General features: G+C 42.4%; 3 protein-coding genes across 4 annotated transcripts in view; 1 reads left to right on the forward strand and 2 right to left on the reverse strand.

Annotated features, from left to right (window-relative positions):
• Positions 1 to 823: 823 nt before the first annotated feature.
• On the reverse strand, positions 824 to 5,692 carry nutf2 (nuclear transport factor 2). Of its 2 annotated transcripts, none has more exons than XM_079292753.1 (5): positions 5,622 to 5,692; positions 4,450 to 4,571; positions 2,526 to 2,597; positions 2,100 to 2,198; positions 824 to 1,713 (listed from the first exon to the last, which is right to left on the reverse strand). In XM_079292753.1, exons 2-5 carry the CDS (start codon positions 4,546 to 4,548, stop codon positions 1,600 to 1,602), a joined length of 384 nt encoding a protein of 127 aa, XP_079148879.1. In that variant the 5' UTR covers positions 4,549 to 4,571; positions 5,622 to 5,692; the 3' UTR covers positions 824 to 1,599. The 2 variants fall into 2 exon arrangements, with proteins under 2 accessions (XP_079148879.1, XP_079148880.1); XM_079292754.1 differs by lacking the exon at positions 5,622 to 5,692 and adding an exon at positions 5,135 to 5,268.
• Positions 5,693 to 12,324: 6,632 nt separating this feature from the next.
• Positions 12,325 to 16,202, reverse strand: tsnaxip1 (translin-associated factor X interacting protein 1; the record flags this gene model as incomplete). Its single annotated transcript, XM_079285074.1, has 9 exons — positions 16,112 to 16,202; positions 15,923 to 16,016; positions 15,088 to 15,278; positions 14,834 to 14,975; positions 14,061 to 14,224; positions 13,817 to 13,930; positions 13,426 to 13,535; positions 13,079 to 13,202; positions 12,325 to 12,414 (listed from the first exon to the last, which is right to left on the reverse strand). Exons 1-9 carry the CDS (start codon positions 16,190 to 16,192, stop codon positions 12,325 to 12,327), a joined length of 1,110 nt encoding a protein of 369 aa, XP_079141200.1. The 5' UTR covers positions 16,193 to 16,202.
• Positions 16,203 to 17,767: 1,565 nt separating this feature from the next.
• The window catches only part of ranbp10 (RAN binding protein 10), a 32,635-nt gene continuing 24,004 nt past the window's right edge, over positions 17,768 to 26,398 (forward strand). Inside the window, exon 1 of the mRNA XM_079271409.1 lies at positions 17,768 to 18,051. Within this exon, the coding sequence (XP_079127535.1) occupies positions 17,853 to 18,051 (199 nt within the window). The 5' untranslated portion in view covers positions 17,768 to 17,852. The remainder of the gene's footprint in view (positions 18,052 to 26,398) is intronic.

Consider the following 26,398-nt stretch of genomic DNA (forward strand, 5'->3'; position numbering starts at 1 on the left):
ATCCAAAAACTGGACTCGACACTGAAGCTCTCCTCGGGAACAGACAGCAGTGTTTTCTTTTCTTGGGCTCCCCATGCTGAAATGAACATCCTGTACTCTTCTGCTACCCAACACATAACTGCTCCAATGGCTCAGCCCCACCACCCCAAAATCCAGAGTTTCTGAGTGAAGTTGCTGCTATTAACTTTGCATTTCTCGTTGCGCAGTCAAAGGAGCTTCGTGTTTATCCGTCGGGCCTTCAGAGTGGTGTATTGTTTTCAATGTGCTGCTTTGGTAGTGTTCCTGCACTGCAAATCCTGTTACGATGCATTCTGTCCAGCTATAACAATTCTGTTCATAGAGCCCCACCTTCACACAGACAGTGTTCCCAGTGATTGATTTGGATGATGAACAAAGTACACAAGATCGTGAAACGTCAGTTGATAAGTTACAACCCCTATTCCAAATTTTTATTTTCTTTTGCGATGGTTCAGCAAATCTGCTGAACGAGCTTGTTGAGTTGTAAACTAGCATAAGCCTGCCGCAATTCATGCCTACCCACGTTTTAAAATTGTGACTTTATGGCCTGATCTTGGCAATTTATTGAAACATTTTCTATCGTCGTCGGACAATTGGCTGAATAGCAACCGAGGATAAACACTGTTAACCTGCTAATATTCCGCTACAGCTGAGCTGTGGCTGACTAGGGATTCACAAAGTCACGTTTTTTTCCCTCCAAATCCCACAACTCATGGCATCTTCCAATAATGAGCACAGTGGAGAGATAAATGAAGGATTGGGGGGGCGGCCACAGAGAATGACATGGAGACACAAGGCCACACCATTAAGAAAAAAAGTCCAGGTTTTATTGTCTAACGTGGCTGTAGGCCATGTTTACTGCCAGACATGTCTGTGTGAGAGAGACAGATTGAGAGCGAGAGAGAGAATATTCAGGAGCCACTCACACAGTGCGGTCAAACTTTGTACTCCAAGCATGAGAGTGGATCATGGCAAAGTTAACAATTGTGTAAAAGGAAGACGAAACGCACTAAGGCAACACACAAGTGGCATCTAAAAACAACTTATAACACAAGAAGTCAGAACTGATGGAACCGTCTCTGAACCTGAACGTGATCTACAAACCAGGCAACAAACAGCGTTAACAGAACTGATTTGATAGCAGTGGAGTTAACAGAGTAGAACGGGTTTGAATTAAGAAAAGGTGGAGAGCAGAGCTGGAGTAAATGACGTCGTTCGGCTGTTCATCTCTCTCTGGTGCCTTGAATGTAGATATTGTAATGGGGGACTCCCGGCGTCATGCAGATCAGCGACGTGGCAGACAGGGGCATCTGATTAGTTAGCTGGCTCTCAGCAAAGGAATGAATCGCAGTTCTACTAGCTGGGGCCGTCTGTAAACCCACCTGGATGAGGTTCAGTGATTGACATCTAGAACCCGGTGTTTGAGAGAGTCAAGCAGGCGTAAATGAGACAGCAGAAGGGAGAGGCGAGTGTCCTCTCTTCTCTCCATCCCCAACTCTTCCTTCCCCTCCCTCCATACTTCACTCAAGTGGTGCCCCTCGCTACGGGCACCCCTGCCCACCAGATGATAAGTGCCGGTGGTTAGCCAAAGTTGTGAATGGCCAGCCTGAACATGTCATTGGTGCACACCCACGCATCGTTAATGTTCTTCAGGAGGAAACTCTGATGGAAACCCATGACGGGATCGTCATCTACCTACGAACACACAGACAGAAAGAGCAGGGGATCAGGACACAGTCGGTAGTACAGTGGTTTAATATCGGGTGTACACATCAAAGCCAGTCGACGAGTTGTGGAGAAACAGTCATGTAATTCCTTCTTTGCCAAGTTAGAGAAACTAACGGCAATAACGTCACCCAGGTTATCCTGGCCTACAGGAAATGAGTTGCTAGCTAGCATTTCTTTATATGAATGTCCTGTCTGTATCGTATTACTGTTGTGTCTCTCTCAACAAATGAGACCCTGTGTCTCAATGAGATTACCTGTCTGCATATTTTTATATAACTTTGAGTTTAACGTGTGATGATTTGGCTGTAACAGGACATATTTTAAAATAAGGTGTAAATGATAGTGTGACTTACTTTTAGCTGTCCTACTACCATACTCAAGATGTTGCAGTCTGGAGTTGGCTGGTGGTCCTGCACTGTTATACTATGCACTATTTTTGGGAAGGGTAGACTCTGGCACACACAGACAGGGGGGGAGGAAAATGAATACAGATATATCAGACACTGAAAGAATAGAAGAAATCAAACATATCTTTAAGTACATTCATCAACTGAAAATAATGATTTTTTTACTACCATAAAAAGGTTGGGGAGGAATCGCATTATTTGACGGTTGCACATTTACAATAACAGGTTACAGGTAGTGCATGTAAATGCGTTACTCCTCAGAATAATCTGGTTTCTTGGTTGCACTTAAACATACTGACTGACATTGCCAGTGCGTTTCTCAGTTGGGCCACCTGTTACACGTTTCTCGAATATGTTACCAGATCAACTCACAACGAGTTTCCCAACAATTGCCTTTTTCCCCTGGAACTGCTGTCCTTCCCATGTGAGGCATGACTCGTCGATCTGTGTGGAGCAAGACAGAGAGAGATGGGGGGGGGGGGGGAGATGAGTTACAGAGGATGCTATTTACAGATTAACAAAAAAAAAAAAAAAAGGGTCTACCAAATAGGGCCTCATCAAAAAACCCAACAAGTCGTACTCGGGTGATTATTTTTCGATTAATCGGATACAAATTTTTTTTTCTTCTTTTAAAGCATTAATTTCCAACCCTTTATTCAAAAACAGAACTGATCTTCAGAAAGTGCACAAACAAGTTGCTCCTTGAACATCCCTGAGCTGTTAAAGTAATAATTAAAAAACAAAAAAAAACAAATGAACTAACAAAAAACATACACATGTGCACAAAAATATGTATATTTTTGTTTAAAGGGACCGGAGCTGTCAGAACAACAAATAATTTCAAAAAAAAATAAAGAAAAATACAAATCAGAAAAATGAACAGGATTTGTTTGAACGTCAGAACTTGTTCTCTACACTACACTCACAAACTGAATCATCACCGTGGTGCTCCCGTGCCATATTATGTCGCTTTTGCATATCTTGCAATGAACACACTTTTTCAATTTATTAAGTGTGAAATGCTCCCACACCTTGGACGACTGAGGTCGTACTGATTTCTCTGCCTCCGCCATGTTTCAGAACAACGTTAAGGGTCTCCCCGATGCTCTTTCCTCTGTTGTAAATTGTTTGATCGCATGTTTACTTTTATTGTGAAGAGCATGAAAACGGAAGTGATTTTACTGTGATCTATCTACAGGAAGTAGATACGTGCTTATTCACGACAACAGTAACGATAAGTGAAAACCTAACGCATATGTCGGGTGCAAGAGCGCGGCCTGTTCACTAACAGTTGTTAAACTGCAGTTTTCAGGAAGTAGTGTTCCGTTCAAAACCAGACGTGTCTTGGTCGTCATTAGAAGCTCCACAACCTGCGCGCCGCTCTTTTTTTTCTCAAACATCTCTGCGACTTATTGAGTGGCATAATAATCACGCGACACAACGAATCAATAATGAAATTTGATTATCGATAATGAAAACTATTTTAATAATCGATTATTATCGATTCGTTGTTGCAGCCCTATTGTAGATAAAAAGGTCCGACATAGACAATTTGATGTGTGAAAATTTTACCTCACTCTCAAAAGAATAATCACATATGGCGGTCGAATTTGTGACCATTTTGGTCACAGTCTGGAGCCCAGTGGTCACGTTTTTCCCCCCTCCTAAATCGCAATAATGACGAACGTTAACAGTCGACAAAGTTTTACACGCAAAAGTTTAGCCTTAAGTTGGAGGGAAATGAAGACGTTTAGAAATGTTAACGCTGATTGGCCAAGACTCAAAGATGTTTTATTGCGAAGATGCCGACATAACCTTTTCTCCTTGTCTCACTCCAATCTGAGAAGCGCTGGCTGGCCAGATAGCAAAGTCAAATACGCAAAGATTCAGTTTTTCCTCACACCCTTGACTGAGAGAAGTCCCCACATGCGAGAAGCTGGAACCGGAGATAAGTTTGTTATTTTTGCTTGCAACACAACCGAAACGAACAAGAGATTATAAGAATATGATTCAATTTCTGTCCATCGATTAACTGACCAATTGTTCAATTCATAGATTTTGTGTGGAAAAGTGTTCATAATGAATTTGTTACTGATCAAGTGGGACCACATAAAAACAAGCCCCACTCCATTTTTAAGCAGGCTGTCTGGGATTACCTAGTGTTGGACATACTAAAGATCTTGTTAGACTTGTGTGTGCATTCATATTCATAACAGAAAGTGAATTCATAAGTGCAGCCCAGCCCTGTGGTACGACATCTCATAACTGGACAAACGCTTTGTTCCGTCACACTCACATATATAGTTCCGAGTTGTGATCTGTCTGAGTCAAATAGTTGATAGTAGTGCTGCACAAAGCTGGATCCTATCTGCTCCCACAGAGGCTGGTCCACCATCCTGAATCACCCTGCAACACACACTGGGAAGATGGAGAGACAGAAAGGGAGCCGTTTCAGAAATAGTTTCTCAACCATTTACAACAAAAATGCATTGTAAATACATTACAATGCATTATAACCTTACAGGCAGAGTGTACTTGTATTCACTTGTAGCAAAAGTCCAGTGTATACCCTTACGCTGTACAAACCAATGGAAAAGAGGCAGAAATATAGCTAACCTATCCGGATCACATATTTATTTCTACTTGAAACAAAATTACTCAGCAGACTTACTTTCTGTAAAAAAATTAAGTGACTACTTCCTTGATACTGACAACAAAGAACGATAACAAGTTACAAAGAATAAGAACGTACGAGTACAACCACACTATATAAAAAAACAAGCATTAAAATGACTTTCACTAAACGCACTGCTGGTCTCTCCACTTAGATGACAGTGACAGCACAAGTCATGTGCTTCAACATAACTATACACTGGGACAATCTGAGAGCTCTGTAAACTAGCGATTAAGTATATTATATAAAGACCTAAACAGTCCTTGTTCCGCTGAAAAGCAGTTAAGGCTAGGGGAGAAGAACACACCCTTGTTTAATGACGTTTTCAAACGGGAAAGCTCTTGTAACCGTATGGCTAGTTAACGTAAGCTAACTAGCTTGCCGCTACTAGTAGCATGTGAGCTGTCTTGTTTGCTAACGTTAGCCTGTGTTGGTAACAGCTCCTATCCCTAGCGTGCCTCTCCACCGGCTAATGTTACACGTCAGATACATCATATTTCCACGCGTTAGCTAACTGACTGGCTGGCTGGCTGGCGTTCGCCATTTCCCTGGTTGCTAAAAATACCCCGTCTCCGCCAAGTGTTGATGCTTCCCTCCGGGCCCGCGCGCACAGCTACCCTACATAGGCGTGCCCAACGTTTTTCCTAACCCGGGTAGGAACAGCCAATTAAACTACTTATAACATCTTGTACTTGTTCGAATGTCAGACTAAAGTATCACTTTTTGTTTTTCGCATATGTTTCAATTCACTATTCCCCAAGACGGCGTCTTAAAAAGAATTAAAATAAACTTACCTCTAACCAACACCGAGGTCTGCTTCACGATGGCACAGTGAAGTGTCCGCTTCTCTTCGGAGTCACGCATTCAAAAGCCGTACTAGCCCCGGTGGTTTGTGGGGATTGTAGTCTATTCAATTTTCGACATTTGATTCGTTTCGAGGTCTCACGATTGTATTTAGTTATGGCCATGCTAATAAAGCCATTTGAATTTAGCATATAAATAAATAAATAAAAAGCTAGCGTTGTGTTTTGTCTGATGTAGCATAACATAGTTTAATTTGATTATTTTATCGTCTATGTCATATTGCATACATTTTCTTTTTGTGACATGAAAATATAAATATTGGAAAAAAATTGTTTTGCTGTGGGCCCCCATTCAGCCACTTAGTTGAACGACATTTTGTCGGTCTCTCTAAACTCCACATTGACACTTTGGATAGAATAATGTACATACAGCTTTAACCTCTACAAACCATAGAAATGCAATAAAAGTAGAACAGACTTTTGCCCAATCCCACTGTCCCTCCTACATCCTTAAACCCTGAACTCTCAGGGACTTCACTGACATCACCTGGTTGAGTGTGAGAGGCTGTAAGGGCAGGAAATGGTGTACATACATGAATACACCGGGTGTGTAATATAGTCCTCTGCTCTCATGTGTTTTTATTTTCCATCTATAATCCTTAATGTTTCCATATGAATGTAATATGCTAGGCTGAACCAGTTTTTACGTATCTGGCATTGACATCCCGACGCTATGAGTTGTGGGTAATTCCCTTAGGCAGAGTCTGCAGAAATGCGGACTTATGGAAAGTTGTCATAAAGGGCTCAAAATGTCTGCGAGAGAGCCCTCAAACACACGACGATTTGACAGTGGGACAGCCCTAAACCCTCACGGACTTTGCAGCAACATCCCTCAAAGTCTGTGAGTCCTTGAGTGTGTTGATTGGGTTTGGGCCATTCCCATTCAATTCAATGTAGTAGGATGGTCAGAGCGGCGGCCATTTTTATTATCATTGCCATTGCGACCCTTATAGTGGGCTAACTTTTCCATAAACTAAACCGACTTATGGCATGTCACTGAGGCGAGGTTTTGCAGTAACTATCAAATTGACTTGTGGAGTAGTAACATTAGAAAGAATAGACAAAGTAAATTAGTACATTTTAACAACTTAATGCTTCATCCACCCGTACTTGTCATAGCGTACGAAAGTGTATTGCTATCGCCGGATGACTGACATCCATCCATCCATCCATTTTCCTCCGCTTATCCGGGGTCGGGTCGCGGTGGCAGCAGGCCCAGCAGGCTGACCCAGACTTCCCTCTCACTGGCAACATGTTCCAGCTCATTCTGGGGGATCCCGAGGCGTTCTGGGAGATGTAATCCCTCCAGTGTGTTCTGGGTCTTCCCCGGGGTCTCTTCCCAGTTGGACGTTCCTGGAAAACCTCTAGTGGGAGGCGTCCAGGAGGCATCCTGATTAGATGCTGAACCACCTCAGCTGACTCCTTTCGACGCGAAGGAGTAGCGGCTCGACTCCAAGCTCCCTCCTGATGACCGAGCTCCTGACCCTATCTCTAAGGCTGAGCCCGGCCACCCTGACAACTGACTCTGACTCTGACCCTGATGACTGACAACTTTGTTTAAACTTGAAAGCATGGTGGAATTTACAAGCTTATGTAGGGAACGTAAAGGAGCGTGTTTGGGTTATCAGCATCGAAGAAACGAAATTCTTGACATCAATAGAATTATTGATGTAAGTAACAATTATTAATGATTATTAATAATAACGGGGCACCACCCTGCGAACAGGGACCAACAACCAAACGATAAAACTAAGTCTCATAATTAGAGTTCACTCACAATGTCACTAGTCTGAGTACTATTACACATTCAGAGTGCAAGTGAAGGTTTAAGTTCGAGCACAGACCACATATACAGTTATTATCACAACACGCATGCACAAAGTAATCACAGACAGCTGCTCTTTAAAATACAACAGAGTTTATTAAGTTCTAATACTAATGTTCTAGTCAACTAATATCTAAACTAACAACAACTATACATTCATGAGCACGCTATCTAAAATCAACAGACTATTGAAAAAAGAGGGGTGTGTGTGTGTGTGTGTGTGTGTGTGGGTGGGTATGTGTGAGCAAAGGGGGGGGAAGCGAGGGAACAGCTCAGTGACGTGTGACGTAGTTGGGGTGTGGTGACGTCTCTCATGCGTGAGACCCAAAATGGCGGAGAGCCAACAGGAGATCCGGTGTCTACATGTGCTGGTAGCTGTTCAGCACGTAGCTAGGTTAGCTCAAAGCTATATGTGTGTGTGTTAGTAAAAGAGAAGGGAAAGGAACCCAAACAAAATGAAATAAAACAAGCGATTACGATTCTCTAAGATTGCTCTCTCAGCCAGGGGAGAGAACAGCGACTTTTTGTCTCAGTCGGCGGTTCTGACCTCCTGAACTGATGAGAAGCAGCTTCGACCTCACTAGGCGGCTCGCTCAACACAGATCACAGTAGCATGGAATACACGCTACTTCTACATCACCCCAACGATCTCAGCGATCGTTAGTGTCTGCGATTATTAAGCATACACCACGTTATAAAAATTAACAGTACTTTAAGCACGTAAACAAGATAAAATAAACACAAATGAACTCTCTCTAACTCTGCCCAGACTCTATTTTGCCTGTTTGGTGAATGTGGCCAGCGAATATAACTGTGAAACCTAGGATTTTGGTTAAAAAGAGGAACAACGTTGCGGCGTGCCTCCTGTTACCCCGGAGGGATCGGTGGAAAAAGCATTGAGATGGGAGCTGCAGGCAGTTTTGTAGAACAGTGGCTGAACCACAGGGGTCCTGGGGTGTCTTGGCTCTCGGCCAATGAGATTTCAGCGGTGCATTCAGGTGACTTCAGGAGCCCATAGTTTTTGGGGGGGAGGAAATTCACACCCTAATGTGAAATTCCTTCAGAGGGGGTTTGGTGCTCCTCAAACCACAATCAGGATGAAACATTTGCTTGCAAAAGGGAAGGCCTGGCTCTTTGCTCAACAGCACATGTTGAAGCCATATAGTCAGAGCCCAACACTTACAAGCTAGCTCGCTAACCAGCTGACAGCTGGCTGGTTGAGAAGATGAGAAGAACTCCGTTCCACTCCTTTCTGCTGTGCACCATGACCACAGAGAGCATATATGCACAAACATGCACTTTCTGGACAAATAAAAAAGGGCTATGTGTTACAGATGTTTATGGGTGTCTGGTAATGCGGCTGTGCTGCCTGAAAGCCAACACACCGGTGAAGGAGGGTTCTGCATGCTATTGTATTGGCCGTGATGGAGTGGAGGTGTGGCAAGGAGGACTGGTTCCTCTTTGGCAAGTCATCTAATCACACACTGTGTGATTGATGTGTCATGATCTATCCTGCTCCTTAGTTTCATGTCATTTATTCAGTCATGTTAAACATTTCCTGTTGTATTTTGTTACTCGCTGTTTTATAAAACTTCACTTCTTGCCTTTTGTGTTTTCCCGCCATTTTTGTTTGTTGCCCCTCTCTGATAAGTTCAACCTGTCCCTTGTTATCACCCTTCCTCGTGCATTTATGCTGCGTTCCAGACATCTTGGAGGTCTGAATTTTCCCATTGGAAATTTCCAACTTCCGACGAAGAGTTCAACGTTCACAACGTCAAACGTAAACAAAAGCCATGGTTGACCGGGACAAACTGATGATTGTTTGGCAAGTACAAGCATAATTGAACTCTCAGCAGTGCAGCCTCCATCCATGTTGTTTCTGTCATTTTATACTGTTATACTGCAGAGAAAGTATCTATCAGAGATTGTTGAACGTAACCACCTGTTAACATGTCGTCATGCAAAACACACACGCCTTTTAGCTGATGGGTTACCATATATATTGTGTGACGTCAGACAACGGCTTCTTGGGGAAGTTGGGGGGAAACTGACTTACCAAGAGTTCCCAAGTAGGAACTCAGACTTGTGAAATAAACCAAATGGGTGGGAGTAGCGTTCCATTTTAGTTTTTGTAGTAGGAGTACAGAAATGATCGAGCCTTAAGTTTTTGGACTCAGCCCTAATCAGGCGTCTTTGGTTACCACTGCTTCTTTTCGGAACCGACTTACCGTGTACCGAACCTCTTTTTGCAAGTGAAGACTTTTTTTGGATCTAATTCTTCTCTGAATCATGTTTTTGTGTGTAGTTCCTTTGGTGTTTCTCCAGCCATCACAGTGCAAATACACCTGACAAGGACAAAGTCTGAAAACATAAAAAAGCAAGGCCTACGTAACACAGGGTGTTAACGAGGGACAGGTGATTGCAGGGCTAATAACAGACAGGTGGAACTAATTAGAGAGGGGCAGACAAAGTACAAATGGCGGGAAAACACACAAAAGGCAGGAATCAGAATTAGCTTTGTTGGCCATGTTACGCTTACGCATACAATGAATTTGACTCCAGCTTTTCGAAGCTAAGTGATCTGGAACGAGAGGAGAGATGAGTCACGAAATAAAACGGGAAACATAAAAAAAAGTCAGAATAAATGGCATGAAACAAAGGAAAAGCATAAGCTAGGTGCGGGGCAGATCATGACACTATTTGTGCGTTCCATTACTCACACTATCATACTTGAATTTGGCATGTTAGAAAAATATTTACGGTAGTGTGTCCCAATATGTCAAATGCAGTATGCCAAAAATACGGTCGCATTTTGCAGTGTGCAAGCCTTTCTGGCTATTCTGACCCACAGTCCTTAGCGTGCAAAGGCTCTTAGGGTGGCAATGTCATTCTGTTGGTTGTCAAACCATCACTTAATTCCAGAATGAAAGCTCAAAAATTCATTGGGTGGCCGGACACACTTCAAATGAATGATAATGTTGCTCTGTGCCCGCTGGATGTGTGAATAACCAACGAATAATCAAGTTTGAAGGCGATGATATGTCAGTGTTGTGTACACAACATATTTCTGCTGCCCCTAAGTGGCAAAAAAGCAGTTATTTCAGGTTTTAAAAATATGATAAATTGAATTAATAAACAATAAAACATTATTATTTGGTTCAGTGTGCTCCGAGGTTTTGCTACTGAAGCCCTAAACACCTCGTTCCGAAACTCCACAGCTTAGGTTTCGTACAATATAGCGGCCATGTGTCTTGTTAGAATCTTTTCTCATACTATTTTTGATTTGGTTGTGAGACATTTTTCTGTGTTATGTCTGGGGTTAGATGTGTGAAGAGGTTTTGTAAGCGTGTACTTTAATTTTCAGCCTTTTTTTCCAAAAGCGGTGCAGCTCGTAAAGCTTGCCTCAGAGTGAAGTCTGTCACTTTAAGAAATTACATTTGAAGTTATAGATAAAAAAAAAAACCTGTCACAATGTATATAAAAACGTCTAAATCCTCTGCATGCATTTTGCATTGTAGCGGCGAAGAAAATGAGACTATCTTTTGGCAACTTGACATGGCAACACTTTTAGGGGAAAAGACTGCAGGACATTTTCAAACACTCAACAAGAAACTGTAAAATTTGCATTTACAGATTACTGTCCATGGCTGAAAAGAGTTTATCTGGGGTGGCCACTTTATCAAAAACAGCACACATTCATTTATCTCTTTCTCCAGACCACGTACTTCAAGGGCTTTTGAGGCCGGCCACTTGCAACACTTTCTTGATGCAGATGCACCATCTGCACTGCTATCTGCTCTCAAGCTGTAAGAACTGCTACACACCAGAATGAACAGTGTGGCCTGTCGGTGTTTCACAGGTTGTGGTGAAAGTAAGTAAGCATGTAAATACATGCAGTACACAGCATGTGAATTATATCAGCTATACTCTAATATATCTTAATTTAAATGCCATCTTTGTAGAAGTACAAATTTTCTGCCTCCGCTCCTGTGTTTACTCGTTACTTGACCCACTGACGTTGTGTTTTCTTCTTGTTTTCTTGGACATCGCATTGACTTACATTCATTTCCTGGAGACCAACCATGACCGCTTCCAACCAAACCCTTACCCTAACCTTACACCGACTCTTCACCCTGAATTTTGATGATTTACGTTCATTTTGTCCTCATAAGGAAGGCGAGTCCTCACAATGTAACTGTGTAAACAAATTGATGTCCCCGCAAGACATGAAAAACACGCGCACCCACCCACCAACACACACTCACAGTCAGGGATCAAATGTATAGCTATTAGTAACAGGTAAAGGTTTTCATGAAAAATTACAAATATATTGGAAATGAACATGTTGTAACGAATAGCTTATGCGTGCAAGAAACATACAAACAAAAAACCATCCGACCGACCATTATACATTCATAGTGATTTATTTACTTTTTGACAAGTTGCAACCCACTCTCTAAGGCACCCAGTTATAATAACGTCATAGGGTCAGGGTCAGTCAAATCACATTTCCTCAAACAAATCTACATTGTGAGGCTTCTGTTGCAGCTCCCACTACAATGGAGGTTAATGACAGTTTTATTTTAAATCAGCAAAAGCAGACAGTGATATTGCAACATAACTGTACGTGCATTTGCAGTTATTTAAATATCAGAAACTGTTAAAAAAAAAGTGTTGTGGGGACAATCAATTGTCTGTGATTCAAGAATTGAGGTTGCATACAGCATGGTTTTCTGACATGACCTTAAGCCGGCAAGTTGCCCCACCTTCTTCACAAATAATCCATAAAATGTATTCGACAAGATTATATCAGTCGCTGGCTGGACAGGGATTTGATGCAGCATTTTCCTCTGATTCTTCTACAGCTGGAGGTAAGGCTCTCGCACCGGATTCTGCTAGCTGTTGGAGCATTAAAGTCAAGAGATAAAATCTTAGACAATGTGCAGAAGCCCATTCAAACTCAAAAATACAGTTAATTCAGAAAGTATTCCGACCCCATCACTTTTTGCACATTGTGATAGGTTGCAGCTTTACGTCATGAGACCGTATATGTATATCTAGGTGTGTTCCTTTCCAAATCAGCTGAATTTACGACAGGTGGACTCCAAATACGAAACATCTCAAAGATGATCCAGAGAAATGGGAGACACCTGAGCAAGTTTAAAATAAGGAAAGCGCCACAGCAAAGAGTCTGAATGTCAATGTGATGTTTCTTTTTTTTCCTTTATAAGAAAGAAGTTCTAAGATATTGTTTTTGCTTTGCCTTTATGAGGTATGGAGTTTATATGCTGAAGGAAAAAACGGATTCAAACGCACAAGGCTGCGGCATTGCAAAATGGGAAAATAAGTGCTGGGGTATGAACATCTTCTGAATGCACTGTATATTGTCAATTGCTTCAATGATCATACTTTTTGTAAATATTTAAGTGGAATTCAATGTTTACACCCAATAAGCGCACAAAGGTCTTAGAGGGGCTGCAGATGCAGGCCGAAGATCACAGTTTGTGAGATAGATAAATTCCAATCAGCCTGAGCAGACAGTGAAACCTCTGGTGGTACATACCAGGCTGTGGAGTCTCTGAGAGGAGATGGTGTCGTCGCTGTTGTCTGGTTCGCGTTGAGCCGAGTCCACAAGTTCTTCTATTTCCTGATCTGACTTCAGAGGGAACGCTGTTCTCAGGGCCGTCCTGTACAAACATGCATGAACACAAAAGACTCTCTTTTGACAGAGGAAAACCGAAACAGAGAAAAAAACTCTTTTTTTCTGCTAAAGGATGTATTTGTGACGTTTTCTTCTGAATTGAGGTTCTAATGATAGAGGGTGTTATTCGTCGTTGTTAATCTATGTAAATAAAACTTCCGTGACTGCAATTGTGTGTGTGCTTCTGTTTGCATATATTTTTTTATCACTTAAACTCCTGGACGGTGAGTGTGCCGCTCTTAGGGGCATCGGAGTTGATCTGGTCTTCGAGGTGGTCGGACTGAATCTGGCTTTGCCCATGAAACAAACTCTTCTCCATCTGAAAAACAATCAAACAGCTTTTACGAGAAACAGTCCCAACATTTTGGAAAAAATGCTTATTTTTCCTTTATTTAGAGCCAGGCTGTAGTGTTCCTGTTTCTAGCCTTTATGCTAAGCTAAGGTAAACTAAGCTAGCTGTGTCCCCTTACATTTAGTGTAAAATAGCATGGTTCTTTTGGTTCTTTTTTGGGGCTGCCAAAAAACGAATTTGTTTCAAATTTGGAGAAACAACTCTGTACCTGTTGATCACAAGCATCCCTTTTGAATATCTGGTGTTACCTGCACAGTGACAGGGTCGTGCGTCTCAATCCGCACGCTGGCCCTGCTGTGGAGCTCCAGCAGGGTGTCATACTCACTCTTCAACTGGTCAAAGTCACCCTGCAGCGTCTTCAACTGGACACCGCAGACAATACAAAAACGAAACCACGGTGGAGACAGTTAACATTCAGAAATCATGCATTCTGTGTATGTGTACATGCAGGTGTGTTCAGTGTGTACAGTATATATTTCTACATGTGGCCACCTGTAGGAGGTTCTGTTTGTGTGTTTGTTCCAGGGTGTCCCAGTTGCGTCTTGGCACGACATCCCAGTACTCCGCCTTCATCCCGTTGAGCTCCTCCTGGGCTTCAGTCAGGTCTTTCCGACACACCTTCAGAGCGAGCTGCAGCTCCACAGAGTCCTTAGCCCCTTCTTTCAATATGGAAACAAATTCCAGAACAAAATATTATATTGTTATATATTACATTTGAAAATTGACTGTATAGCTTAGGTATTTAGATGAGCCTCTTATTTTGTTAAATTCCAAACATGAAAGGTATCGTTCATGTTAGCGCTAATAATTTTTTGGGCAATGTGCCTTTGTGAATTGCTCTCTTGCAGAGAGTTAGATGACAAGATTGATACCGTGTTTGGACGGTATTATGAAGAGACAGCAGGCGGACTATTTCTTGGGATGCAGTGACTTCAAGTCAAGAAATAGTCCAGCACTACTACCACACCTCGTCATTTTTTTTCAACTCATTTTTGTATGGATAAAACTGACTCAATAAAATGTGTTGATTCGTGAGCTTCACAGGTGCCAGGTGTGGCTTTTAACTTTGGACAAAGCCAGGCTAGCTGTTTCCCCCACTTTCCAGTCTTTAAGCTAAGCTAAGCTAAATGACTGCTGCTTCTCAGCAAAAAAGTTTTTTTAAAGAACAAAATGACTCAAAATGATGAACTGATTGTTAAAATAGTTTCTGATTCACTTTCAGTTAATGGACGAACTGAATCATCGAGGAACCGCTCCAGCTCTACCTGTGTTTTCATCTGAAGGATGCTCCCCCTTCACAGAGCCTCTTGTTACATCATTGAGCTGCCAGATCAGCAACTGGCGGGCATCGCGCTCCTCCCGGTACTGCAGGTACTGGTTGGACAGTTCAGACTGCAGACGGTCCACCTGGAAAGGAATGGAAGATATAGTGGCCTTATTATCTGAACCAAAAGCTTTGGGGGGGGGGGGTAAAGGGACCTCTCCTGTGACCCTAAATAACTTTTTCATATTTCCATACACATGTTTGAGAGTCATGTTTGGTCATGGCCTTGACGTCCCTCTGCAGTTGTTGCTTCTCCCTTTTCAAGGCTCCAATCTCCGCCTGCTCCTCTGCCCAGCGAGCTTGAATCCTTCTGTCGCATTCCTCCGTCACCAGCCTCAGATGGGATCGCAGCGGCTCCAGTTCTCGGTTTTTATCCTGCTGACATGCTGAGCAGATGGAAAATGCATCAAAATGATCTGTCGTGAAACTCTAGGGCTGAAACAATTACTTGGTCAAATGAAAAGTAAGTGATTGAGCGATCTGGAGACATCAATCCCCTCAGTATCTGAGAAGCTGGGATGGGCACTTGCCATTATGTTCAAGGTTTTACAGGCTAAATAACTGAAGGATACACCGAAAAATAATAGAGCTGGTTGCTTCATCAACAATAAAAAGTGTTATCAAATTTCAATTAAACTAATTAAAAAAGTTATCACTTCAGATCGTAAGAGTCTTAAAATTGTGAAATTGGCATTTTGCAATATTTTTGCCAATGACTCATGAACTATAACTTTAAATAGAAAATGTGTCCCGTGGTTGTGAGTCACTTTGTATTTTGATGCAGACTCAAAATTCTCAAACATTTTCTGTCATTTAAATAACAAATTAGACGATTGTGCATTAGAGTAATGCTCTCTCTGTTTTTCTGAAAGATTTCGTTTTTTCTGTACATTTCAGGTGTCATTTTATAGTGTCTCAGTTTTTTCTTGCTGAATTTCTTAAATGTAACTCAGATGGCTGCCTGGTAGTAACTTCACCGCATCCAATCGAGTTCTTCTTAAGAAATGAAAATGATCATAGAGGTACAGACCCAAAGTGTTTTCATATTCCTTTTTGATGGCAGAAAGAATCGGTTGGTAGGTTTTGAACTCTTTGATGAAACAACCAAAGACATCACGGTAGACCTGTGGCCAGATTGAAATATGTGAGTACCCCCTCTAACAATGTTTTTATGGTAATTCCTCTGGTTTTATTGTAGAAAAACAGAAAAAAACAGCACCTGTAGTTTCAGTTCCTGAAATTTTGGCTCATAAGAGCTGATAGTATGTAGCTCCTTGGTCATGTAGTTCTCCAGGTGCATCAGGAGTTGAGGCTTTCTCCCTGGGCTTGAATAAATGTAACTGCTACCTGTCCAGCAGAACTACACACACACACACACACACACACACACACACACACACACACACACACACACGCAGCTTTGATAGTGACTCAATCATCTTCGCAGCCAGCATGTAACATGTACCGGTAACTACTTGATAATCATTCATTTAACTGAAGTGGGATTTTCATGAGTGAAATTCTGCCAGGTGTTATGAACCTCTACCTTTGTCCCTGCAGGTTGGACAGAAACAGCACCGGCACGTTCTCCTTCTTGTCCTTCCACTGATGTCTGATGAGTGTCATTTTGTCGTCGACTATGGTCATATGTAAGTCTAAAAAAAAAGAACAGATCGAAGATACATTGCACATCGTAGTTAATGCTAACTCTAGTAGCTCTACTATGTATGACGAGCTAGTAAATTACAATAATGGAATAGCCATAATATTTTCACCATATGAAAAACTTTGACAAGGTTTCGAGGTTACAAGGGTTTTCATTTGTCATTGTAGGACAGGGTTGTACCACGACATTTAAATTGTAGTCCCAATTTGCTACATATCGAAAACAAACAACACCAAAACAAACTATATTATATTTTTGGATATTTTAATGACTTGCCTTTGTTTTTGTGACGGTATTAAAGGTGGGAATTTTACATCTTTAAGTGGTGACATCTCTAGCGACTCTATGGAGGCTCAATAACAACGTAACTACCTCTTGTCCTGTTGATGTTGCTGAATTTGGTACGTTTAGTTGTTAGCTCAAGGTTGGCTTTAGCATCACAGAGGACGGAGTTGTAACATGGTTTCCATGGCAACGAGGACGGCCCACGCAGCAAGACCCACATAGTAGACCGCGGTGCGCCTAACTAGATTTCAAATAAGACGGAAACCTTCCGATTAAATAGAGAGCACGGACACACTGTCTAACCACTGGAAACTGCAACTTTCCCGTGAACACGTTTGTACAAGCCTTCAACTCTGACTATTTCCAATGACAAAAAAATGTATGAATAAATAAAAAAACGTTTAACCGATTTCATAAACATAAATATCACATATTAACTGCATCTTCCTAAATGCCTTATTATAATAGGCTTATAAAAGCATAGACATAAGAAAACATGACAAAATCACTTGAATAGAAACTCGTGAGGAATATTTCGAGAAACAAATACACTTTTTCTGTTGTTCTGGAGATAATATTAATTTTGTAAATTGGTTTGCATGCACAGCAAATACTTTTATGTTCCCCCTTCTCGTATGGATACATTTAGGGATCAAGTTGAAATTACATAACGTTAATGTTCTTAAAAACGGTCTTTAAATGTAACAGCTGGAAAAACTACATTTCCTAGCTACCTTTCTCTGTGAAAGCCCTTAACCAGGATAACAGTGGTGGAGCTGTGTAGTCATTTCCAGAGACAGTTGTCGTTGAAGCCAACGTGCAGAGGAACTACAGTACCCAGACGGCACCGCTCCAGCCTACAGTACGTTCTGCTGCTTATCCGGGGATGTCACACCGCTGCTATTTTCTCCCCTCAGTCCCTCTCACTCTCAGCCCACAGCTCAAGCGGACTGACACGGGGTTTTGGATAGAAAGAAACGAACAATAAGATAACAAAACAGGGGCCAGGATGGCAGAGCTCGGAGCGGGAAGCCTGCCGTTGGGAGATCCTGCTTTTAATTACCAGGAACACGAGCTGAACGAGCGGCTGAAGCGGCTCTACCCGGCTGTGAACGAGGAAGAGACCCCTTTACCCCGATCATGGAGCCCCAAGGATAAGTACAGCTACATTGGGCTGTCACAGAACAACCTGCGGGTCCATTACAAAGGTTAGCGAGCTAGTCTGAGCTGGTGGTCACAACAGTTAAGAGGGTCTCAGCTCAAATCTGTCATTCTGCTGTTGCGGGGGGGGGGTCTCTCTCTCAGTCATACACTCACTCATAGTATGCGATTATGTTGATTGTGTGTGTGTGTGTGTGTGTACTCCTGGTAAATCTAGTCTGAGCTGCCTCTCCTGTAACCTTGCTTTGTTTAACAGATGAGCAGAGGAATGCCCAAACGGGTGACTGTGAACTCGCTCACCCTGACAGTTTGTCTTATTGGCACCACGCTCAAATTCACCTTCAACAACAAGACTCTCCTTTTGTTTATTTGCCGTTTGTGACGTTATTTGTCGGTAGTAAACTGTATCTGACGTTCCCCACAGTTCGTACTGTAACGGGCCATTGGCAGCACTAACTACGCACTGAGCTTAGCGAACTAATGGTATTTAACAAACAGGAGCTAGCGAACAGCGAGCTATCGCTGAATACAGGAGTTAGCCCTGTGGCTAACCAGCTAGTGTTAGCTAACCTAGCTGTTCCTTGTGCCTGATGTTGTATTCGTCTAAAACAGAAGGGTACGCTGGCTACAAGATGGACACAAGCCAAACTTGTTGTTAACACATTACAATGTAGCTAGCCCTGTGAGCAATGCTGCAATTGTTTAGTTTTTGACAGCAGCAAGCAACAAAAAAAATTGAATAAAAAATGGCTTTGTTGTGTTTCTCGCGTGATTTCAGTGACTGTGTTCTAGAAGTCTTTTCCAGAATTCGTAAATCCTTTTTTTTCCGCCTGGAAGCAACCGGTCCAACTCTATTCAGGACTGTATGTGCCCTGAGCTCAACAACAGTCTCACGTCCAACCTCCAGCAGGCAGCCAGCTCGCTTTCAACAGCTGCTGTGAGGGAGGAGGCCTCTGCGCATTAGGCCCAATGTACGGATCTCGTAATACATCTGTGGTATCGGCAGATTTAGGCATTTCCACAACAACAGCAACTTCAACGTTACTCATCAGACGGTTCGATCAACCATTTATTCGGATGTCTAAAAACCGTCAGTATGTCCTGCCAGGCCTATCAGCTGGATTAATAAAAAACTAAATGTATGTAAATATATCCAGCTCCTAAATCAAAACAAGGTGACTCTATGTGAAGTCCTGTTCACAGTCGTTTGCCTGCGCTGTTATTTTTCGTCAGGCCAGCCCCCCCTCCACTAGCTAGCCCTGCATTTAAGGCGAGGAAAAATCCCCACGGAGGCATCGCGAGGCCACTGTGGGCCCTGTTGGCTGTTTACATCAGTGGAACATGCAGAGGATGCAGGCAGGCTGTGTAACCCATTTTGGACAGCTTATTTGGCACAGATGTAGTGACGGCTCTGCTGTTTGTGAAAAGCAGGGAAGGCCTCTTTTTTTGGTGTTTGTTAAAATCAAGACTTTGTCAGATAAAACCCACAGATTATTTGATGCATAATGGATCAGATCCCCACTGTTGATATAGACAGTGGTCAAATTTAATATAAGCCCACATTCGGTTTTATCAGTGGAGTAGATTTCGGACGCTGCTTTTATTGATTCGTTTTGAAAATGTGAAAATGTGTGCCTCCCATTATAATCAATATTGAGATCCTAGCATTGTGTCTCGAATTACCCATGCAGTTGTCACAGCTGTGGCATTGGCACAGAATGATGAATGGGGCCCATGTATGTCTGCAGATAAGACGTGTCATGTCATGTTAGGGTTGTTTATGTAGGTCATTGAGTCTTTATGTCTATGAGAAATGCCCATATTAAGTGACACAGCACAATTGTTCAGGGATGATGTATAAATAAGTCTATTCTGGAGTGTGCAGGATGATTCCTCTCCTGGTAGTTTCAGCTCCTGTTCTGTTCCCTCACCCTTGTGGTTTGAATGCTATTTTGACCAGTGTGCCAATTTTCTCTGTTCAAGGCCACACCGTGTCTACGTAGTCCTGCTGTGCACAGACAGATTCATTTATCCAGTCTCAATAGATGGGTACATAAATAAACACTGCAACACATAAGCAAACATGTTGACTTAGTGGCTATGAAAACACCAATGAGCGATGTCTTTTTTTTCATTGACATAAACTGTAGCTCTCTGGCCGTTCTCTGCTTTATTATGCTTTATTATGATGTAGGAGCAAATGTTATTACCGTAGTTAGAATTGCCTGAATTAAACATCACCAGAAGGGAACATATCAAGCAACAGAAATGGGCTTGGAGCAACTTAAAAGTTTGATGGCCTGGACCAGTTTCTAGTTTGTGATATTAGCGAACCTTGCTTATCATGTCATGTTGCTAATCATTTAATCGATTTCAAGCTGAAAACCCATTCTAATATCTGGGAACCAGACAAATTAGTTTGGACAGATGTCCAGTAGCCTGGCCAATCCCAACCGTTTATCGGACACAGGGCGTGTTTGAGACGATTGCTGTGCAGCGCTGTTAAGGCAATTTAAAAAAACAACCAAGATGGCTGCTGATGTGAAGCTTTTCTGTTGAAGCCGCAATGGCGTCAGTTTCATTGAACTGGACGGTATGTTTTTGCTAAGAGAAGAAAAGTCACCCGCGCTTCTCAAGCTTAGTGTTTACCGAACTTCCAACAGGATTTGGCAAAAGTTTCATACACCAACTCATGATATACCAGCTGATCTCTGCCCTTTTCCCCCACCTGTTTTGCCTCATGCCCCACCCTAATATGCTTTGAATGGCTGGTACTGCTGTGCTATGATTGGTCATCTTCACTGGTCCCTGGTTCAGCGCTACGTCACATGTTGCGTTGATCTGATTGGTTGAAGCTCTCCAATTGCGTCCAGAGGCATTTTGTTCTTTGCCGCTGATAACGCCCCCTGGAAATGGAAAGGTAACTGAGAGGAAACAAGAGGAATTGTTCTGGCGATGTCATGCTAATTCTAATAAGCTGCATGATGATTTTAGATGAGTTTGGACCGACGGTAGCAACCTTTAGTATAGTACAAGTCTTTAGTAGGAGCAGAGGCGTTGCGCCCTTCTGTTGCCTATTCAACATGCACAACATTGTCGCTGGATGATAGACGCAGCAGCAACCACACGCTGTTGGCCGGGTGTTGATATAACTGTCGATCAAAGGCATTGCAATGCAATAAGTGAAGTACTTAAAGCTGCTCAAATCAGTATTTTTTTTATATTGACAATCATTTGACTGTAATGTATGTAGTGGTTAGCGCTGTCTCCTCACAGCTAGAGGGGCCCGGGTTCGATCCCGGGCTGCCAGGCCCCTCAGTGTGGAGTTTGCATGTTCTCCCTGTGTCAGCATGTTTTTCAGCTGGGATTGGTTCCAGCCCCCCACCCCCTGTATAGGATAAGAGGTTACAGATAATGAATAGCTTCTTATAGACTCACTGTTTCCTACCTGCCCAGAACCAAATGGCTGACTAGCAACTAGCTGGTAAACTGGACGGGAGCATTTAGCAGCTAAAGAGCCAGATATCCATGACCCAAAACAGATCTAAAGATAGACACAACCTAACATTATTGGTAAAGTTGCTCTGCCGCATGTGTAAATAATAAATTGTTTGTGAACAACTTCTTAAGGTCAATGATATGCACACGTTTGGATTACAACTTGTTGCGCTGCCCCCAAGGCTCCCACAAAAATCAATGAATGCAGCTTAAGCTCCTGCACTTGTGGCAGCACTTCACTCCAAATCTGTCGGGGATAATTCCGCTTCTTACGACACGAACCATGAGATGCTGACCCTCATCCGAACCACTCTGATGCAAAATCTCCCCAAGTGACGTAGGTCACAGCCTGACAAAGCTACAGCAACTGACAACTACATCTACTGGAAAAAAATCTGACATGAAATCTTTAGATCTACAAAGAAGGTTGGACATCCGCCAATCCTTGGCTGTGCCTTAAAAATCTGTCCTTGTGAAAAAAATAAAAAATCACAAACAGAATGACCAAGCACAATAGTCATCTACTGAGAAAGTGCTTGACAAGGTGCCAAGAGTGAAGACAAAGCTTCTGGTCCAGTTATAAAACGACCTAATTGCTCATAGGAGCAGCCCCAGTGGCCCATAATCCCAGAGCTGTCCCTTCAGGGACACCTTGGAATCGTTCAAGTTCTACTTTCACACAGACTCAAAAAGAAACGGTACTGCAGAAACAAAAAGCAATATTCCAGCACTGCTAGAAGTTAGAAATCGTTGCCTTTCTTTTAAACTATGGGTGTTTCCCAAAGTCAAGGAGAGAGCCCTCAACGGCTGAATTTCAAGAACGCTAGCTCACCGAATACCGCTGAAGGACTGTTCCAATGTCACGGACCCTTTGACTTCTACCGAGCGCTGAGTCCTCGTTAAGAGAATTCCAAGGATGCATGTGTGTATCCTCCGCGCTCCTAAAACACCCAATATTAAATGCCTTTCCTGTCCAAACGAAACCACAGTTAGTGATTGTTTTAAGTAAAAAGACTGGGCTGACCAAAACGGGTTTGATGAGTCATATTTGGTTTCTGTTGAGTATGAATGAAGTTTGCTTTACTTCAGCGAGTTATAATTACTATGTTTTTATTAATGGAGTCTGGTAGGTTTGAGGAGGGCATAATGGCTGTTTCTTTTGCATCTAACATGGGGAATTAAGAGTTTGTATTAAGGCTTTATTTTGACCAAACCAGAGTTGGGGATTGTATTAATAGTAGAATGAGATGGCCAAGACAGTTGTGATGAGTTTTATTTGGTTTCTGTTGAGTTTGAATGAAGCGTTTTTTACAATAGACGAGGTACATTTCCGTTTTGAAAGGGCCCCACACATTCACACAGGTGTGTTCAGCGATTCTGGCTGATTCCAATCTTGTACTCAGGTTTATGTTTGGCAGATCTTTGATGGGGATCCGATGAGGTATCTAAAGTCCACGTACTACTATTACGGAGGGCATTTGTGGTTCAGCAGCAGATTTTATTATCTTCTCATAGTGGATGGTTCAATGCCCGACTCTGCCTGCCCACGTAGCGCTGTGTCCTTGAACCCCGATTGCTCCCAGTCAGGAAGCCACCACCTTGAGTTCTACCCCCATAGGTGCGTGCTAAGCACTGTGGGTGAAAGCGCTTTATGCAGTTCATTTTCATGATTTATTAATTAGCCAGGGTTGGTAATCTTGAGAAACTAGCAAGAGTACGCTAGATTTCAAAAGTATCCACGGTTAAAACCCAGTCCAGTGTTGCCAACTCTTTTCCAATAAAAGTAGCAGCTCGAGCTCCAAAAGTTGCTAATCTAACAAGAAAGTTGCCAAGACGGCAACACTGACAAGCCCGTCCCTTCAGGCCTCCTTCCAAAGACACTCCTCCAAAATTATCGTGATGAACATAAACAACGAACATGACTATTGTCAGCACTCGCAGCTGTTAATCTAGCAGCTTGAGCCAGACTCCGTTAACGAGTAATGAGTGTAGACGGGCAGAATACGTGCAGGTAGACGGGCAGGTAGCCTGACTAAAACGATTAGATGGGCTGTTACAGTCCTGCGACAGCCACAGATATCAGATATTTTTATGATTAATTGAGTCATGTCAGGATGATTGAGAATTTCAACAAAATATCAAAACAAAATTTGAAGAAAGATTACCAACCCTGCCTTTTAAGTTGTATGATAAAATATTTTGTACCACACCCATGCAGTCATGAGAGGTCTAATCAGGGAAAACAGTGTGTAGGGTCTTCAAATGGTTAAAAACTTATTTTCATAGTTTTGGCCGTAATGCCTTTCTGTAATAATAATCTCTCTTTGCAACAGAATATTATTAGCCATCTATATCAACCACCAGTTACAGTCAGACTGGATAGATGGCATACCGTTGGCTTACGTGTTCAGATTGGCTACCCTCCATTTTCTATTGTACGGTGGAAGTGGGTTTCGGTGAGAGCTGTATAGACTCAACCGTTTGCACCAGCACGTTACGAGCAGTGTATTTTGGTGTATTTGTCAGTTGTTGTTGGTGTTTTTTGTGTGGCATACCTACTGCGTTTCGGGCCAAACAATTCTTAATATCTTGCACTGTAAGTGCCGACCATACTCGTGAACACAAACAGGCAATATGTTACCCTGCACTGCACGGCCAGGCCTGAGTATTAACTTTGTCACAAATTAATCTCGAGTAATTTTGCAACTACACATTACAGTAGTGCTTTTTACTCTTCTGCTGCTGCTGGCGGGAAGAGGAAGAGGGCAATGTGGCGCTGTGGCCTTTGTTGCACTTGCTGTAATTGAACCGATGGATTTTGCACTTTCCCCCCTGCTTGTGAACAAGCCCAGAACCCGGGATGGGATTACTGGTGTCCTAGTAAGCAATTACGGCCTCACTGTGCTGCGGGGGTGAGAGCGGGACATTAACCTTTCGATCCTTGACCTCTAGTGGAGAGGTTCAATGTCGCATAACAGCTGAGAGCCTGCTTTCTCAAGAGGACAGTTTATTTCAGTTAAGTAGTTAGAATTTTCACGGAACGGTTGCAATTTGGAGTACTGGTGTAGCAGTAGCTAGTTTTGTTGTAGTTTGAGGTTCATGTCTCTAAAACACCTGAACAGAGTTTCTCCTCATCACCTGACGATGTGAACAATCCTAAATGATGTCAACTTTTTTTTTCGCTTTTTGGATTGTCATTTAAGGGAAGGTGTTGTTGAAAGTAGCATGTCTCCTACCCATCTATCTGCAGCAGTAGGGAGACCTACTGGACGACTCATTTTCACAAGGAGCAGCTAAAAATAAACGCCACGAATGTTGTTGCGACCATCGGACCAGACAATCGCGCGCGCACATACACGCACACACGTGTCAAGCATATGTTTATATTGTGTGTATTGTTAACGTTCTGCAAATTCGAATGCACTTTAATTAAATATGATGACGGTTTTTGGTTGCATTAAATCGATCTCCTGTAAGCGCTGTACTCGGTGTGACGAGTGTAAATGTTACATCAAATTCCCCCCAAGAAGTTAAGTATGGCATAGTTAAATATAGAACACAACACTAAGCTCCGTTTCAGTCAACTAGCACATTTGATCATAACTTTGTCCTGTATGTTCCCAGCCGACACACACATACACACACACACACACACACACACACACGGCAACAGCCTCAAGGTGTCTGCTGACAGCCAGCTGCTGCTTCGTTTAAGGTTACAGCCTATCTACATTTCATACACGCCCGCACACACACACACACACACACACACACACACACGGAGCTTACAATGACTTTATCAGAAGAGGCGGAGTCAGTCACTGGTGTGATTTGCATGTAACAGAAAGAGATGCACATGTTTACTGTAGAGCCTAGATGGCAGTTACACAACATGCTGCTGAACACTGTAGTCTCTCTCGCCCCCCCCTCTCTCTGTCTCTCTCTCATATGACCCGAGGGATTGCATAAGCAGCCATCTGAATAAAGAATGACAGATAGTAAAGACTGTTTGTGCTTGAATCTAATTGGTCCAGAGACGATACATTTACCACTGATTGTATGTAAAGTCTATAATCTGTACGCAAAATCCATGTCGCTTATAATGCGATTGTAGAAAAGTCACTTTAGCAAAAGTATGGGGTACTAGGAGTCCTCTGTGCCCTTATGACTCATCACTAGAAGTCATTGCAGGTCCCGGTGCATCAAGTCAAAGTGTTAGATGAGACTGTCTGATCTGTGGATTGATATGATGTATGACAAAGAGGAGCTTGTTCGTGAAACAACAAGGCTCAGCGATGGAAAAATAAAAGCTCTTGATAGATTACATTTACCAACACTAGAACATCAGATGAGATAAGCTCAGATGAGCAAATCAGTGGAAAACCAAAGGCATTATCAGATTTGTGTCATTATGTGTTTTATTGTCAAGTTAAGTTCACGGCACACAAGAGTTTTGAAATGTAAAAAAATATGCATAAAATGTCCTTTTAGCGAATAGGGATGTAGTCTATTTTCTTTTTAAAAAGAGGCAGAAATTCCATTATTTTCTAAATTGTCCACTGCTACACATGAGGAAGAGTTTGACTGTGTAAATCTGCAGTCAGATTTGCGAGACGCAACAATTTTAAAGATGCTAAACACTCAAAAAGAGTTGCTACAAGATTATATCATATCATGAGACAACAAAGATTTTTGTTTTTTCACGAGCAGTCTGCTTTCCCTCCGCTGGTTTTGGAATTAAACTCAGCCAACAACCGAACATGTTTGGGGAAACTATCTTGTCTGCTACAGAATCAGCAGTCACAGTTCCAACGTTATTCTAAAGATCCATTTTGCAAGTGAAGGAAAACTGTTAATGGCAGGTTAATGCCACTTTGTCAACTCTTACATGAAATG

The sequence above is a fragment of the Melanostigma gelatinosum genome (assembly GCF_949748355.1).
Source record: "Melanostigma gelatinosum genome assembly, chromosome: 1".
Taxonomy (NCBI): Eukaryota; Metazoa; Chordata; class Actinopteri; order Perciformes; family Zoarcidae; genus Melanostigma; species Melanostigma gelatinosum.

Excerpts from the sequence above, each read along its gene's own strand:
- nutf2 (XM_079292753.1), bottom strand. The coding sequence starts at position 4,548 with ATGGTGGACCAGCCTCTGTGGGAGCAGATAGGATCCAGCTTTGTGCAG. Across the intron at positions 2,199-2,525 it reads CAATTGTTGGGAAACTCGTT|AGTCTACCCTTCCCAAAAAT; the intron begins GTGAGTTGATCT and ends TGTGTGTGCCAG. Across the intron at positions 1,714-2,099 it reads TGGTAGTAGGACAGCTAAAA|GTAGATGACGATCCCGTCAT; the intron begins GTAAGTCACACT and ends GTGTGTTCGTAG.